This window comes from Camelus bactrianus, chromosome 3 (genome assembly GCF_048773025.1).
Source record: "Camelus bactrianus isolate YW-2024 breed Bactrian camel chromosome 3, ASM4877302v1, whole genome shotgun sequence".
Taxonomy (NCBI): domain Eukaryota; kingdom Metazoa; phylum Chordata; class Mammalia; order Artiodactyla; family Camelidae; genus Camelus; species Camelus bactrianus.
In genome coordinates, this window is record NC_133541.1 from 116,881,310 (window position 1) to 116,899,725 (window position 18,416).

Here is an 18,416-nt window from a genome sequence, read left to right on the forward strand (position 1 = left end):
ACTGAAGTTAATTTTAAGACTAGTGGTTCAATGGTTTAGTTTAATTAGTGGAAATTGGAAATGGCGAGGATCTTCTTGCAACCATCTCCCAAACTCATAACCTACTCAGCTTACGCCCCAAGTTGCCACTGCAATTCTTACACTAGATAATGTCTCTCAGATGGCATTTCATTCTCCACTCACTACATCCCATAGCTCTACTAAAGCAGGCTGAGAAAAGTTAACTTATGAACTCATTTTAGCCATTCATATTATGGCTTAGTTATTTTCCTAGCCAGGTCCCACACTTCCTCCAATAAAAATCCATCAGCTCAAATAAACTTTCTGGGTAAATTGTTTTCTTTGTCCATCAGTGATAAGTGCAGAAATGCTCCTTACCATTCAGGTGTGGCAAGAAAGGGAAGGTTCATATCCTGCATAATTTGCAGGGCATAGCACACAGTGAAAAATACAAAGCTTCTTGTTCATAAAAGCAGAAAATGGTACCACTATAGTTGCTCAAAAGTAGTTTTTTCTCGACTTTATTTTCTTAGTTATGAAATTATAAAATGCAATAAAAATTGCAAACAATATTTTGTGTCCGATTTTATACACAGTCAAAAGAAATATTTTCTTGTCCGATATATCTGTTAATTATAAGGTTTGAGTCTCATTTTTCTCTGAGTTTATTTTTATCAAAATGTATAATTTGGTAAAATTAATAGAGATGATAAATGTAGTAGAAAGTGATTTCAGTCGCTGGTGATAAATGCTATCTTGCAACTAACTTTTGATTATTTTAATTTTTTAATTTTAAAAGAATCTTTATGCTTTTGTTACTGGAGTTATTAAGAGTGTTTATAGGTTGCAAAAACATTGGGCTGAATTTCTGATAAATTATACCAAAATATCTATTTGTGCACTCAAAGTTTTGATGATTCTCAAGAAGAATTTTTTTTCTTAAAAGATTTATCTCATGAAGCCATTTCAACTCATCAATTCCAACAAGTCCATTTCATGTAAATCTGAATTTCATTTAAAATATAAATTTGATTACTGGTATTTTAATGATTCCTCTCAAATTTCTGGTAATTTGTGTACTTTGTATAAGAAACCAGAGGTTCCTTTGTGTTTCAAATGTCACTTCACTCATTTTATCACTGCTTTCTCCAATGCAAGGTAAATTGCTGAAATTTTTTGTTAATAATTATTTTCTGAAATTTTATAGGAAAAGTGTGTTATTTTCCATCAGTAATCTTTCAAATTCATTTTATATTGTGAATGAACAATACTTCAAACCATATCAGCAAACAAAGAATGCTGAAGCCGTCAAGTCATTAGCGGCTCCCGCCACCCCCCAGTGAGGACAAGCCTGCAGCCCAGCCTCTGCAGCCACTCACAGTGGTGCACCCTCAGGGGACTCAGAATAAGAAAGGACAGGACACTGGCCCTAGATAGCTAGGTGCTTGTCAAAGGAATGAATTCAATGAGCCCAAATGATTGCTTCCTCCCATACATAGAAAAGCCCTAAATTCTTTAACTTGAGATGCCTAGGTTCTTCAGTTAACAAGTAATCTTTTAATGTTCTGACTACCTGGCTTTTGTTGTAAAGCTCCCATATATCCCGGCTCCTCCCCTGCCTCCTGGGAGCAGACCCTCAGAGCCATCTGAGAGGCTGTCATCCTAGGCTGAGTCCTCAGAGTTGTCCGCCGAATAAAACATAACTCTCAACTTTTAGGCTGTGCGTTTATTTCAGTCAACAATCTCTTTACATCACCTGCACCATGGGTTCCTGCCAGACAAAGCTCCTTCCATCTCCTAGGCAGTGGTCAGCTCTACCCTTGTTGTTGAATCTGCAACTACTGTTGTCAATACCACCACCTCCCTGCGCCCACGTTTCAACCCAACCAGTCCCTCGGGTTCCTGTGGTGCCCTGATCTCTCTACTGTGTCTGTGTGCACATGAAAAGGCCAGGCTAATTGGTACCTTTGCCAATATCTACAATTCCTGCTGCTGGACCAAAACTGAATGCTAATGCTGCCACCAGTGCAGCTCTTCTGCTTACATGCAGACTCAGAAATAAACTTATTAAGAATTTCAAGTTGGCAAACACAGAGGATTAAACCAAGCAAGGGGACTATCTGAGTGTCAGACCCTCTGTAAGCACACATGTTTCTCGCCCTGAAAAAGGTAGAATGAATAAATATAAAGGGAATGCCATCATGCAAAACCAGGAAAATGATGGGAGTGTCTGCTGTTTTTGTCCGTTGTTACCACTGGCAGGAATCTACGGAGGAGCAGGCATCCCCACTCCAGACGCCTCATCCATTCCAGGAAGTGAAAAATACAGGGAATCAGGAGACATGGTCCATCCTTGGCCTTGATGCTGCGTGTCTTATTCGATTATTAAACTGCTTTTAACAAGAAATTGCAAGCCAAGTTTTTAATTTACATTTTAAGTAACCTCCTTAAAAAGCAAAGATTGTGGGTTATATCAGATTAATTTCCTGTGTTTTATCAGGCCTTTGATTACTTAAGAAAAATGAGTCTTCTCTATGAAAAGGGCTAAGTTTTTTGTGTTTGTTTTTTAGAAAGTATTTAACATTCTGTATTTGCCTGCCAGACCTTTGTCATGATGATTGAAGGGATAGCTAAGTATTTTCCACAGTGACCTATGATTCTATTTGACCCTTTTAATAATTTTTGATAAACTTGTGTATGAAACCCTTTTAATAATTTTTGATAAACTTTCCAAAATGGAATAGTAAATATTTTTGTCCTCAAATTCACTTGATGACTTTCCATAAGGCTCCTGTAAAATTTCAAAAGACATTTTCTTTCATCTTATTCAAATAAAGACGTTAAAATAATGGGGCTTATTTGATATGTAAAATTACATGAGAATAACTGTCAAATAAGAAGTAATATTAAGCCTTCTTTATGCTGTATTTGTATAGATACATATGTGTTCCAGAAATTATATGAAATTTTTAGTAATTTTATATATCCTGATATATTGTTATCAGTCATAATTCTGACTCTCATCTTAAAATGTTGCATATCAAAGTAATAACTACATTTTTTATCAAAGAACTTTCATCAGATCTTTAACAATGGGCATTTTAAGCCTTTGTCATTGACAGAGTTATTGTTTTTGTCACATTCTTTTGCAAAAGGGTTCCTGAAAAATTGTTCTATTTTCAAGGAAATTCACTGAAACAAATAATGGAGAAAGTGGAGTCAAAAGTATTCATTACGTGTGACTAAGTGGACCAAGGAGGATAATTACATTTTTATGTTGCTTTGTTTGAAACATTGCTGATTTCTTAAAGCCTCTCTTTCCAGATTGAAGAAAAACTTTCTCTTAAGCTGTCTGTGACTTTTGACAATTTGGGAAAAGTATACTTTCATGAACAAAGATGCACCATCTACTCTTGTTCCATACTGATCCCTCCGGAATCTGGAGATTCTTGAGTATTGTGTTCATGCAAATACAATTAATTATTTGCAAAAGTTTAATCTGAATGTGTTCTTGTAAGAGGACACAACTGGAAACACTGGGTATATTATCAAGGCTTTGACTGGAATGCCATATTTGAGAGCGATGTGTATAAACTCAGATATGACCAAACAGCTTTGAGAAACTACGATTGACTTTATGTTGCCAATAAAGCCACTTGGAAAAGTCAGACTTGTACCTTGCCTGCAGGGTTCCAGCAAAGCTATCTTATACGGTTAATCACAATCTTGGTGCACTTATATAAAAAATCAGGCCAACTTTAATGCAAACAAATTGGTTTTACCGTGGTTGTTTTGGTAGTAAATGGGAATAAATACAAAGTGAAAAACTGCATATTTTTAAACATTACATTCTAGTTCTGTTAGTTATCTTGAGATTTTCTTATATTCCTGTATACAAAACTGGACTGGATTCTGAATTCTTCTTTTTTCCCCAAATATCTGGCTACAACTCTCCAAACTAATGTTTCCAATTTCCCCCCACCATTCTGATTTGGAATCACTCGGAAAAAATGACTGCCCTTGAATCTCCTTGGTTGGGACTGTAGGAGATCTTCCTCATTACCCAGGTGACAGACATACTTACAAAACTGAAGCTTGGATCTACATCTATCAAATCAAAAGGGCTTCTTTAGACTCTAGGAACTGCGCACCAGCGGGAGACTTCTAAATCAATTTGACACGGAAGAGAAGCAGTTGGCATCAATGTAGGTTTCTCCTACCCAGTTGCTCGATCAAGACTTCCTACACTAACTAAACATAAAAACCTTTCTTCTTTTCTTTCTTCTCTTCACTTGGCATTGGCCTGGAATGATAAACAGCATTACCCAAATCTCCCAGGCCATTGGTAAGGGTGGGGCTAACCTTTCAGACTGCTGGATTTTTTTTTTTTTTTATTGAAAGCTCTGATCTGTCTATTAGCAATGCCACCTTAGCAAAGGTGGAATGTGCCCCTAATGGAATTTATCTTTGTCTGTAGTGGTTATCATCCTCCTTGAGCCTATGAATGTCTAGATGGTTGGCTCATAACTAGGCAATACCTCTTAAATTATCTAACTGAACTTTTGATACAGACGCCTCATAGGTCAATTCCCTTGAATTTGTGTCATCACATTAGAAAAGACCTCCAGGAGAAGTTCATGACTGAGGATTTGTTTTCTTTGGCAGATCCCTACTTTCCTGGTTTAGACTGAATATGAATGTGACTATTCTGTGTAGTGTCTCCTTAACTCTTGAAAGCATCGCAGAATCTGCTTCTAAGAGAAGCTATCCAAAGATGTTCTAGCTAATGTTTCAAACAGAATAGCCCTTCATGATTTTTTAGTTGAGTGAAGAACTGTTCATGCTCTACCCAACTCCATTTGTTGCACCTGGATTACCACTTCTGGGGATGTTAAAACTCAGCTATGTAAGATTGCTGAGCGAGCCACTTAAGAAAGTGACTCCTTCAGTGTGTTCTTTCTTTGCTTATTTGATTTTCAATTGTCTGGGTCTTGAAGACCATGGGTCCAATGTGCAGTCCAGATAATGGGAATTATTCTGCTTATAATAGTCAGACTAGTATCTTTGATATGCTGCATTCTCTCAAAACCATTAAATATATGTTCACAGCTGCTGACAGCGAAGCAAATGATCTCCCTAAGAGTGGAATATCTAAAAAGGAATGAAGTAAATAACTAACAAGTTGTGAGCCTGAAGCTGTGACCTATGGATATGAAAAAGGTTTAGAAACAAAAACAACAAAAATCATACAGAGAATAAATAAAAGCTGTAATAACTACAGAGCATTAGATGGGACTGTCTTAATACCTTAAATTTTGATCACATCCTTCAGTCTAAGAGTCTGATCAAAATGGAGAAATTGTTAAAAAAAAAAAAAAAAAAAAGACAAGCCCCAAATGGAGTCACTTGTGCCAAGCCAACGTCACCAAACTGAGACAATATTTAACCTAATTACAGTTTAAGCCTCTACAAGGGATATAATCTTAACAAGACAGCCTGGAATATATCTGGTCAACACTAGTGAAATCTGCCTGATAACCCTTCACCTTCCCCCAAAGGAAGGTCACCTAACCTGAAACAAACACTCTGCTGAGAGAACTTTCTGGCCCAGCCTTCTTTTGCCTCTAAAATTCTTCCATTTTGTGCAGCTTCTCAGAGTGCCTTTCTGCTTTATAGTTAGGATTCTACCCAATACATGAAGCTTTGAATAAAGCCAACTAGACTTTCAAATTTACTTGGCTGAAGTGTGGTTGTTAATGCTGTCTAAACTGGTATTTGCTACCTGAATCTATCAACAAGAATTCAAAACTGGTAACAATAGATAAAAATGTATTCTTGTTGGAAAAAAAAAAAAGAAAAAACAACTAGATATATTTAAAGAGATTTAGTGGTCGCCATACAATCTTCAGAAATGCACAAGAATCGGGGGTAATGTCTGCATACCATGAGCAATATTCAATGTGTGCTTAAAAATAAGTTTTGTGAGTATGTTAGAGCAGGTGGGTAGCTAGATATGAGCAAGAAAGGGGGACACAGACCAAATGGCAGGAATTGAGCAGAAAAGAGGGGCACAGGCCAAATGCAGGAAACCACACATCATGTAAGCACCAGGGGTCCCTGGGCAGAGAAAGAAAAGCAGGAACCTTTGGGCTGATAAGGGATCATACTTTTTGGGGTGATGAGTAGCCTGGAGATGAATAAAGGAAGATGAGAAAAGGCAGGAATTTCCAGTGTCCAAATGTAACCTTTTGCTCATCATGCCGTCACTTCAATAAAATTAGCCTAGCAGATCAGAAGTATCCATCATGCACTGATGCCATGACACTTCTGATCCAGACTAATTAAGGACAAAAATCCTTCCTCTTTCTGGGAAGGTGGAGTTGGGATGATAATCAGGGAATATGACCCCAAACCCTTCCCTCCCCAATAGATATTCCGCCCATTCATTTTTACACCCCGTGTAACTAACTTGCCAAAGAAACTCAGGGCAGCCGCTCACCTGAGCCTGCCTGCTCTCCCCTGAGAGTGTACTATCCATCCTTTAATAAATCCTCACTTTACTTTTTTAACCACTGCATCTTGTCTCTGTATTCTTTCTGGGACGGGACAAGAACCTGGAACACCGGTTGCATCTACCAGCAACAAGTACACCTACAGGAAAAATAGCAAGCTGTAAGGACGTATTGAAAGGACACAGGCTTGAGAATTTAGTCTGGAAAGAAACTGAGCAGGTGGCTGGTGGCTCAAAACTGACCATAGGAAAACATATTGGAAAAGATGAAAGAATGTAATCATAAGTAAAACAGTATCCTTTACCACCACTAAGGCTTATGGTGGTAAAGTCAAGCGTTATTTGAGAAGAAGGACACATCAACTGATGAAAATCAATGAGACGGAGACACTAACGTCCAGTTTAGATAGGCCATGGATTGTAACACATAAGGAAAAATTTCCCCGAGGGTATAGTAAGGCACCATGAACAATATTCGAATAGGAGATTTGCCCTAGAGACCAGGATCCACTGCCAGAGCACGAAGTGACCTCTGCCCATGAAGGAGAGGACTATAAATTAACCAGAGGTTGTGTGCTTTTGTCAGAAGGCAATGATTTACTACTTAATGGAATTTTGGGGTGTCTGTCTTCCTAAGTGAATATAATTTCACGGGTAGAGAGAAGTTTACATGCATATAATTGGTAGCAAGCATGGCTCAGTATCAACTATTGTGGCAGATCACTATGATTCTTCAAAAATTCAGAATCCTATTTATAGAAATGAGAATCCTTACTGGAAGACATTTAATTAGTCACCATGACAGAGTTCAACCCTTGCTTTCAGTATGGATGTATAAACACTTGCCTCCTTCACCGGAGATTTCCATGACTCTGTATTAAAATTCAGTTATTTGCTTTAACCCAGAGGAAAAACCCCAAGCAACATACGACTGTACTAAGTAACTTACAATTTCACAGAAGATTTGTCTTTATAATAAGTAGTGGCTGATTTACTTTTAAAATACATTATGCATTTCACAATTTTCAGCTGTCTGGTAAAGTTAGAAGTGCCAATCAGAATGCTTCAAAGATAATTCCCTGGTGTTAAAACTTAATGCATGAAGATTGCAACTGGAGATTAGATGTTAAATATTGATTAAATAACTTTTTTGAAATTAAGTTGAAGAAAGGACATGTCATTTTCAGGAGAAAGCATTAAGCTCTGGCGAAGAGAAGGCACTTACTGTCATACCGAGGACATTGACTATGTGCAGCTCATTGAAAATGCAACTTGTAATTTTAACTCTGCTAATGTTAGAGCAGGCTTATAGCTAGATATGAGCAGAGAAAGGGGGACATGGACAGGAATTAGACAAAAACAGATGGGCATGGGCCAAATGGCAGGATGTATGATTATACATCTTGCGAACAGTAGGGGTCCTTAGGGCAGACAGAAAAGCAGGAACCTCTGGACTGATAAGAAATCACACACTTTGGGGTGACAAGTGGCCTGGAGGCAGGCAAAGAATGGTGGGGAAAGGCAGGAATCTTCAGCATCCGAATGAGCCACAAACTAGTCCTAACTGTCGTAATCAGGGTAGCAAAACATATCTTTTATCCTTTGTTTTGTTTTGAATTCAAGAAGAAAATCTGGCTCCAGCAGAGCACATGAATGAGATGTGTCACAGCTGAGGAATCTGGCTCACGGCCCATTGCTCAGTTGAAAGGTAAAAGGATACCCTAGGTCATGAACACTTAGCTTTGCGTAGAGGAATTATCTGGTTACATCCTCCCTCAGCTGTGGCACGTAGCACGTTCACAATTTCCTGGAACATGTAACTGTGCCCATAGACAACAGAGGGCCACGGACAAGTGGCTTCTGTGCTACAAGAGTTGATATTTGAGGTCTTTTATAAGAGAGGGTGACCTTTTACTGCCTGTGCTGGTGTGACATTGGACACAAGGCAGTTGCGGGGTGTGTGATCGAACTGTGCACAAGCTTCTGATTGGTTGATGTTGAGGTGACAGGGAAGGGAGGGTGCTGTGAAGGGGGAGGCGACATTCGACTCTGGCAGGGGGCTGTGACCAGTCCTGGTGGTCAGACTTCTGGACATTGTACAGTGTTCACTGTCTAGTGTAGTTAGTTCTGCTAAGGGAAGTGTGCGCTGGGAAAGGAATGTTCTGTATTATCTTTGAAGGGCAGCAGCTGGACACTTGCGGGGCCTCGGAGCAGGAATCTGCTGGATGTCTGTGGACCCCACTAACGACACATAGTCCAGTGTCTGTCACAGACGCATGGGGCTCCATGGCATGCAAATACCGGGGGTGCTTGTTAGCAGTTTGTTACTTGTGGACCAACTACCACATTTACATTTTACACGTTGTAGCTGAAACCTGAAGGCTCTGTTTTCATTTTATATGTTTTATACTCTAGCCACCCAATCATTTTGTTTCCCTGCCTTTCAGTAAATAACTGTGTCAAGTACAAAAACCTTCTTTAAGTTCATTTAAATATGTGATTTTCCAAATCTGAATATAGAATAATTTTTGATTATCCTCATCATCCTACACAGGTCACGTAATCTCTGTATTTTTATTGAAATCAGACAAATTCTGAGCCAAATAAGCCTGCTCAGAATATTTTCATAAAAGGTAAACAAACAGGTAAACAAACTCAGAAACACGTTAGCCTGCTTGTTTTGCTGGCTTGTTACTTCTCAGCCCACTATCCATATTTTATACACTACAATATCTTTATATACCTCATTTAAAACATTTCAGAGCATTTCACTGAATGCTCTAAGGCTGTGTTGTCCAACAGAGTAATGGGCTAATGGGCACTTGAAATGTGTACAGTCAAAATTGCGGTGGGTTCTAAGTATAAACACACAGACTTACAATGAAAACAAAATAAAACATTGCTTAATGATCTCGCATCTATTACGTGGAGAAATGGTAATGTCAATATGAATGTATTATTACATTAATAGTAACATATGCACAAACATATATGTAATATAATATGTTGCATAATATAATGTATCATTAATATCAGTGTTGTTAATAGCAATATTGATTATAACATTGGGATTAAACAGATACATTATTCAGATTAATTTCATTTTTTAAATGTGGCTACTAGAAAATTTTAAATTACATTCGTGGCTCACATTATATTTCTACCAGGTAGTACTCCTCTAGGGTCTTCTAACCAACAGGGAAAGAGGAAATGAAGCAGAGTGAGGGCCGCCATAATTACTACTTCATGGACGAGAATATCCCAAAAACTCTTGCCATGGCGCCCAGGACTTCCTTATTCCCCAGGCTGTAGATAATGGGGTTGAGCATGGGCGTGAGGATGGTGTAGAAGACTGCCAGAATTTTATCTTCTGCTGGCGAGCGGAGGTTCCTGGGCCGAAGATAGGTGTAGACAAAAGGTGCGTAGTAGAAGGTCACTATGGTTAAATGTGTTGAACGGGTGGTGAAGGCCTTTTTTCTTCCATCTCTGGATTGCATATGGTAGACAGCAAAAAGAACGCGGCTGTAGGAAGCAGTGATGCCAAGGAAAGGCAAGAGGAGAAAAAGGCTGGTGCTCACAAAAACCATGTACTCATAGACCCAGGTGTCCATACAGGCCAGAGGCAACATGGCTGGGACATCACAGAAGAAGTGATTAATAGCCCTGGACCTGCAGTAAGGAATATGGAGGGCGTAGGCTGTGTGTGCCAGGGAGTTGATGGACCCCAAGATCCAAGATCCCACGATCATCTTCACGCACATCCTTTTACTCATGCGGATGCAGTAGTGGAGGGGGTGGCAGATGGCCACGTAACGATCATAGGCCATGGAAGCCAGGAGCAAGCCTTCAGAACATGCCATGATCAGAAAGAAGAAGGACTGCACCCCGCATCCTAGGAAGGAGATGCCTTTCTGGCCGGAGAGGAAGTTGAACACCATCTTGGGGGCGGTAGTGGAGAGATACTTCAGGTCCATGAGAGACAGCTGGCTGAGGAGGAAGTACATAGGCGTGTGGAGCCGGGCGTCCAAGCGTATGAGGTAAATCATGGCCAAGTTACCCACTGAAGCGAGAAAGAATATGAGCACGATCAGAAACAAGAGAAGCAGGCCAGTTCGATTTGGCGGAAACAACCCCAACAAAATGAAATCATTTGAAGTTTGATTCCATTTCTCCATGGAAACTTACAGCTTTAACTTTCTCGAAAGACAAATGAAGACAAAAACAAAGCACAGAATGTGAAATGAAACAAAACGGGAGCATAAAAGGGAGCTTTGGCTTCATTCATGTTTGCTGAGAATGAATTCCTTCCTTCAATACTACGGCTTTTGTTGAAGCAGTTTCAATATCTGAATTGAACGTTCCACTTCCAGTTTTCTCTGAAAAATAGCTGATCAAGTGATCTTTAAGTTTAAAGTCTAGTGTCATAGCCAGCAGAGATAAACAAGATAACTAAAGCATTCATCTCGGTTTAACCCCTGGCCAGGCTCACTACTCAAAATTCACAAACAGGTCACAGGAATCCCTGCATTTTCCAGTGTCTGTCAATTGCACACAACATATTCACGGCAGTAATTGGCTCACGTGACTCACGTACGACTTTCTACATGCTTAAATTCTGATTCTTCTGTTACTTCGCCCTGTTTTAGATATTTAATTTTTGAGCCTGTTCGGCTGCTTCAGATATCTAGCTATTTTAATATTCCAAGTTTCCTATTTGGTAAATGCCTTGCTCATTATACACTGCCTTGTTCAACAGAAACTGTAATTATTAGCCTTTTGCAAAAGACCTGGCTTAATTCCACATCTTATACTACGTCAAAGCATACTGAGATTAGAAAGGACATTTACTCTTTTTCTGTAGTTTAGTTTCTGCACAGTAGGTGGTAGCAGAGTCTCAGAAATTGAAAAACTATTCCCCTGGACATCAGGTATGAGTTTGATTTGTAGCTTACATATTGTAATTACTCCCTTCAGACTTAATTGTTTAAACAAAACAGTGACATTAATACCTTATATTAATTATTTACAATAAAAAATGAATAAAATTTAATTTTGGAGAATTTTTCTAGCTCTTCTGTCCTATACTTTCCTTGAGAATTTTTACTTGCGACTCAACATTGTATAACTTCTCTTTTTCTCTCTGTATCACATCGATTCTGGCAACTGGCTCTTTCCTTCACTCAGTCTCCCAAACATGTATAAATTGTGATTGTGGTATTTCTTACATTTTCTCGGTATATGTTCGATTTCTCCCTTAGGTCAGCTTTGATGTCAGAAAACACCTGCTTTGTTTATGTTCTTCTGTCTGAGGGAGACTCCTAATGCCATGTTATATCAAAGATTTAGGTAATTTTGATTGGGCAACTAATTTTTCAATAGTAAAGAACAAACATTTATGGTTTGTTGCAATGATTTCCATTTGCTAATTCAAAATCAATTGTTACTTTATGTAACTTTGGTAAGCATGAATGAAATTGTGAAAAAAAATACAGTAGAGAAATGGGAATACTTTTTGACAGTTGTTTAGTTCACAGATGCTAAGAATAAGAAGTGTGTAGGCACATAAGAGGTGCACAAAGATGCTAGATGGGATCCTAGACGTCTTCTGCTTTTTATAACTTTCTAGAAATCAAAATTAATAACCTAACAGATAAAGCATAGTCGTCATCATTAAAGTACATTCATTCCTTCAAATAAAATCCACTTAGTGTCTGTTTTATGACAGTTCTGCTAGGGACTGAGGTGCTTTGGTAATTAAAGCAGACGAGATTCTATAATCATATAGGTAAAGTTTAGTAAGTGATACAGGCAATAAACCAACAAACTCAGAGTTGCTACCTGATGTTCCATAATGGTGATATCCATATATGCATATATATAAATGATATATAATGCTTATAATGTATGAAGACCAGTTATTTTGTAGAGAGACTCACAAGCATTTTGATTCTCTGCTGCATGAATTAGAGCTCAGAGTACCATAAAGTTTTTTTTTTTGATGATAGTTACACCTATTTTGCTTTCTAAGTTGAAAACTGGTATCATGTGAGGCACTGGAAATCAATAGTTAGTTACATTCAGGAGCCCATGAATCTGGGATTTGAAGCTTTTAGGACATGGAGCCAGAACTCAGGATCCATTTTTATTGATAACCAACAGATTTCTTTATGGGGTATGGGACCTTATTTATTGCACCAGAATTACATGAAACAACACCTTCTGGTTATATTATAATTTGGAGAATATTGTTCTTGTGACTACAATTGAGTGGGCAATGAGTGCCTCTCTTGATCACCTTAAGAAGCATATGCTGACATTTATAGAGTTAAAAGGAAAAATAAAAGCTCAACTTAGAGGACCTATTATATGTAAATGTGTCAATCTCCCGGCCCTAAATTTATTTTGCAAAAGTTGACCGTCAAGCACTCTTTAAAAAGTCTTATAGACAAACATTCCAAAGTGTTTTGAGCCTCCGCTAACTCAATCCCAACAACTTTCAAGACAGCTCTGAAGATAGACTTAAACTAGCTCTGTGTGTTCAACACATAGTAGGTTCTCAACAGGTGTCAGTCTTCTTTGTTCATTCAATTTCTTAACCACTGAGAGATCTCAGGTAGAGAGAGATAAAGGGTCTTAATTAAGGTCACACACACAGACACACATCATTCGAGCCACACATCATTCCAGAGCCACACATCATAGAATTCTACCAGGTCCATATTACTTCTTTTTACATTTTATGTTCAATTTTCACTTTTCCAATTCTTTATAGAACTGCCTATTCTCTGTGTAGAAGGAAATATTTTCCTAAGGTAGGAAAACCCCATCTCCAAAATTACTCCTGGGGTAAAGGTAACCCAAATCAACTCAATTCAGATTATTATGACTCACCTTGTCTGAAGTTCTTGCGTATTTTGAGAGCAGAAGTAGCTTTATAATGGCACGATTTCCTGCTAACAATACATTGAATTATTTGAAATATTTAAGAACCAAACTTTGCTGACATTGTTTCTGAAGCTGTGGTATAAGACCGTGTCACTGAGCAACAGACTCTGCATCAAATCAAAACTCGCTTTCCGACATGAGGATCTCTTCTTTAGCTGCTAAAATTCATGAGAAGGAAATTCCTGAGGGCACATTTTAATGTCTATTCCTCATTTTACTCAAAAGAAAATGGCAAACTCTTAACTGCTCATCGTTTTCTTTAGCATAAATCCTATGGCCACACATAGGGTCCTTTCGTCCAGGAGTTGCCAGAATTAGAACACAACTTAAACCTGTCAGTGAAGTATTTTTCCATTCACATATACATCGATGAGTTGAAACATTTTCCTTTTCCTATTATCTTGTCCCAGTGACTAAGACATTTCACACCTAATTTCCTCAGGTTCTACTGTTGGAAGACAGGATGAGTTTATATATTTTACATGCAGATTATTACATCATCAAGCCTTAGACATTCCTCTTTCTCCTGTAATTGATCCCCAATGTCCAAGTCCGCTGTGGCCAAAACCTTGGCCAGTTTAGTTGACTTTATTATTTGGAGATCCATGCAGTTCTGCACTTAGATAGAGCAAAGTAATCAACGTAGTCAATGATGTTGCATTCTGCTGATGTCCAGAATTAGACCAAAGAGAGCTTGATTATTCCAAACCATGACTCAATGGCTGAGATGTCACATCATGCCTGTTGAAATGATGTAAGTTATTGACCTAAGGACTAAGAGATGAAGAAAGAACTTATTGGTGATTATGACTAAATTAAAGTTTACAATGTCAAAATACCTTTTCCCAATTGTATATGGGTAAGGCAACTGATCCATAAAAATGTTAATCGAGTCAGCTCTTCTACTGAAGTGGCAAGGTGACCCTTAGCAGCAGTGCCATGCAGTCGGCATTGACTCAAGAAGAAGACTCTAGGCTGCCAGGTCCACCACTGATTAGAAAGGTGACTGGCAAATTGCTTAAAAATCTAGTGTGTGGCCAAGTTCTTAAAGGTGTTCTAAAGGATATTCTAAGAATTAAAGGGAATAATATACACCAGAGGTTTACATAGTACCTGTCACCTACTGAGAGGAAAGCCTCAGTAGATTTTAGGATTTATTATTCCATTCAATCAACAGATTTATAATCCACAGATGTATTAAAATGAGGTTACTTCTCCTAGGAAAGGATGCTGGAATATTATTTAACAAGACTTTGCTTTATAAACAACATTGTCATATATATATATGTGTGTGTGTATATATATATATGACAATGTTGTTTATATATATATATATATATATACACACACATACATATACACATACATATATATATACACATATTTAAATGCAAATATGATAAACCACAAAACTAGAAAAATTAGTTTCGCTGCTTTACATTTGGAAAGGGGATGTTATTGACACATAGATTTATTTTGTTATAATTAATTTATTGATAATGTTTCCTTTTTATGTATTTTTTTTAATTGAAGTATAGTCAGTTTACAATGCTATGTCAATTTCTGGTGTACAGCACGATGCTTCAGTCATACATGAACATACGTATATTCATTTTCATATTCTTTTCCACCATAAGTTACTGCAAGGTATTGAATATAGTTCCCTGTGCTATACAGTATAAACTTGTTTATCTATTTCATATAAATTAGTTAGTATCTGCAAATCTCTAACTCTCAATTTATCCCCTCTCCACCTGGGTAATCGCAAGTTTGTTCTCTGTATCGGAGAGTCTGTTTCTGTTTTGCAAATAAGTTCATTTGTCTTTTTTTTAGATTCCACATATAAGTGATATCATATGGTATTTTTCTCTTTCTTTCTGGCTTATTTCCCTTAGAATGACAATCTCCAGGTCTATCCATGTTGCTGCAAATGGCATTATTTTATTCTTTTTTATGGCTGAGTAGTATTCCATTGTATAAATGTACCACAACTTCATTATCGAGTCATCTGTCAATGGACATTTAGATTTTTCCATGTCTTGGCTATTGTATGTAGTGCTGCTATGAACATTGGGGTGCATGTATCTCTTTGAATTAAGGTTCCTTCTGGATATATGCCCAGGAGTGGGATTGCTGGATCATATGGTAAGTCGATTTTTAGTCTTTTGAAGAATCTCCACACTGTTTTCCACAATTGCTGCATCAAACTACATTCTCACTAAGAGTGTAAGAGGCTTCCCTTTTCTTCACCCCCTCTCCAGCATTTATCATTTGTGGACTTTTGAATGATGGCCATTCTGACTGGTGTGAGGTGATACTTCATTGTAGTTTTGATTTGCATTTCCCTCATAATTAGCGATGATGAGCATTTTTTTTCACATGTGTCTACTGGCCATTTGTATGTCTTCATTGGAGAATTGCTTGTTTAGGTCTTCTGCCCATTTTTGGATTAGGTTTTTTTTTTTTTTTTTGTTATTAAGTTGTATGAGCTGTTTATATATTCTGGAAATTAAGCCCTTGTCAGTCTCATCTTTTGCAAGTATTTTCTCCCATTCTGTAGGTTGTCTTTTTGTTTTGCATATGATTTCCTTTGCTGTGCAAATGCCTGTAAGTTTAATTAGGTCCCATTTGTTTATTTTTGCTTTTATTTTCTACTGCCTGGGTAGACTGCCCTAGGAGAACAGTGCTGAGATTTATGTCAGATAATGTTTTGCTTATGTTTTCTTCTAAGAGATTTATAGTGTCTTGTCTTATGTTTAAGTCTTTAAGCCATTTTGAGTTTATTTTTGTGTATGGTGTGAGGGAGTGTTCTAACTTCATTGATTTACATGCAGCTGTCCAGTTTATCCAACACTACTTGCTGAAGAGACTGTCTTTAACCCATTGAATGTTCTTGCCTCCTTTGTCAAACATTAATTGACCAAAAGTTTGTGGATTTATTTCTGGGCTTTCTATTCTGTTCCATTGATCTATAAGTCTGAATTTATACTTAGAGTCTACAACCTTATAGGAAATTAAAAAAAAAAAAAAGAAAATGAAAAGAAAAATCCACTGCCTGAATGACTAAATGAATAAATGAAAGGATGCACCACTCTGTTCTCAACACCATTGTCTGTTCCTCTCCAAACACTCTTTGCAGTGAATGGGGGTGTATGTAATAGGATCATCCTTCACAGAAGCTGTAGTTTAAAGATGGTCTGTGCGCTACTAAATCAGAGGGAGGCATGCTCTGAGGACAACAGTGGGAACACATTTACCTTACATGACACAACTGGAACTGAGTCTTCTATTACGGAGCTCTCCTTGCCAGCTTGAAGGTGTATGGACATATTCAAAGTACTTTGTAAATGCTGGATGTTCTGAGTTAATTCATCATTAAACAAAAATGTGGTGATTCCTTAATGGATTTCAACTAATGCTTCATCAGTATTATTCAAATCCATGATTGTTTCTTGAGCTGTAGACGTCAACTTAGTCATTCTTAATCTCAAGCCTTCAATAAAAAAATAATGGCAAAACATTATGTCAAAGATGATCATTCTTTGTTTTCAAATGCCATGATCATATAGTAGAGGTAAGAATTCTTCCAAGAGGTCACTAAAAGCTGACCAGTGAGACTTACAGAAAGGTATAAATAAGATTTGTTCTTGAGCCTGGTGATGGTTAATTTTATGTGTCAATTGGACTGGGCTGGGGAGTGCCCAGATATTTGATCAAACATCATTCTGGGTGCATCTCTAAGAGTGCTGTTGGGTGAGATTAGTATTCCAATTCATAGACTGAGAAAAGCCTATAGCCTTCCCTAATGTGGGTGGCCCCCATCCAGTCAGTTGAAGGCCCACGTAGAACTAATAAGCTGAATAAAACAGAGTTTATTTCTGCCTGACTGCTTTCAAGCTGACACATCAGATTTTACTGTCTTCAACTCAAGCTGAAGTATCAGCTCTGTCTGGTCCCTGAGGCCACCAGCTCTTAGACTGGGACTACATCAACGGCTCTCTTGAGTCTCCAGGTTGCCACCTGCACATCTTGGGTCTTTTCAGCCTCCATTATTATATAAGCCAATTTCTTACAATAAATGAATGCATATCCATATCCTATTTTATTGATGGAGAATTCTGACTGATATGGACCTGTACATTACACTTCAATCATCCAGGGACTGCTTGTGCCCAGATATTTTAATGTGTACTAAAATCTTGAAGAAAAATATTCCCTTAATATTTTATTTATAAAATTTTGAATCTAAATTTTCATATAGGTTTATGTCATTATAAAAGGTTTATCTTGATGTATATTAATAGGGATATATTAACTTATACATCAATATATTTATATGAATTTATAAAATATATATAAATATTTATTAACTTCAAGGTTGTCATGCGATGCTGGCAATGTCATTGTGTTTAGTTCTGGGCTTGTAGCCAGAATCACCATATGTACAATGTCAAACAGTCAGTAATCTACTCCTGTTTTATAATGGTTATTTTTAAATTTTTTGACCTTATCAAAGATAGCCAGCATCACTCTGCAATTCTTACACCCGAGGTAAACACATATCATGTGGTATCTAAGGTAATTTATCTTTTTATTTTTATATCAGATCAATTGTTTAACAATATTTTTGATTAAAGCTACATTTCCAATGAAGTGTCGATCAAAAGTATAGTCTGTTTCCATTCTGTCTTTTCACAACTAAATTATTTTTAATAGTTTTTAAAACAAGAGGCCATTAAATTTAGCACCCTCAATTGGATGATATGATGTATTAAGTCCTAACCAAAATATAGACATAATGCCCAAAGATGCTGGAGGTGATGTTTTCTCAAGCATCATTTAGCAAAGAATTTTTGAGAGTCACTGTTTGTGTTCTTACTATTAAAAAAAAAAAGTTTGTCTAAAAACTCCCACTAAATGTCAGCATGACAAAGTGAGTCACAGCAGAGCACAAACTTGG

The 18,416-nt window shown here is 37.5% G+C and overlaps 1 protein-coding gene across 1 annotated transcript; it reads right to left on the reverse strand.

The window, feature by feature from the left end:
• Positions 1-9,750: 9,750 nt before the first annotated feature.
• On the reverse strand, positions 9,751-10,686 carry LOC105067860 (olfactory receptor 2L13). The gene has a single exon (XM_010953534.1). The coding sequence runs from the start codon at positions 10,684-10,686 to the stop codon at positions 9,751-9,753; it is 936 nt and encodes a 311-aa protein (XP_010951836.1).
• Between the last annotated feature and the right edge of the window lie 7,730 nt (positions 10,687-18,416).

Excerpts from the sequence above, each read along its gene's own strand:
- LOC105067860 (XM_010953534.1), bottom strand. The coding sequence starts at position 10,686 with ATGGAGAAATGGAATCAAACTTCAAATGATTTCATTTTGTTGGGGTTG.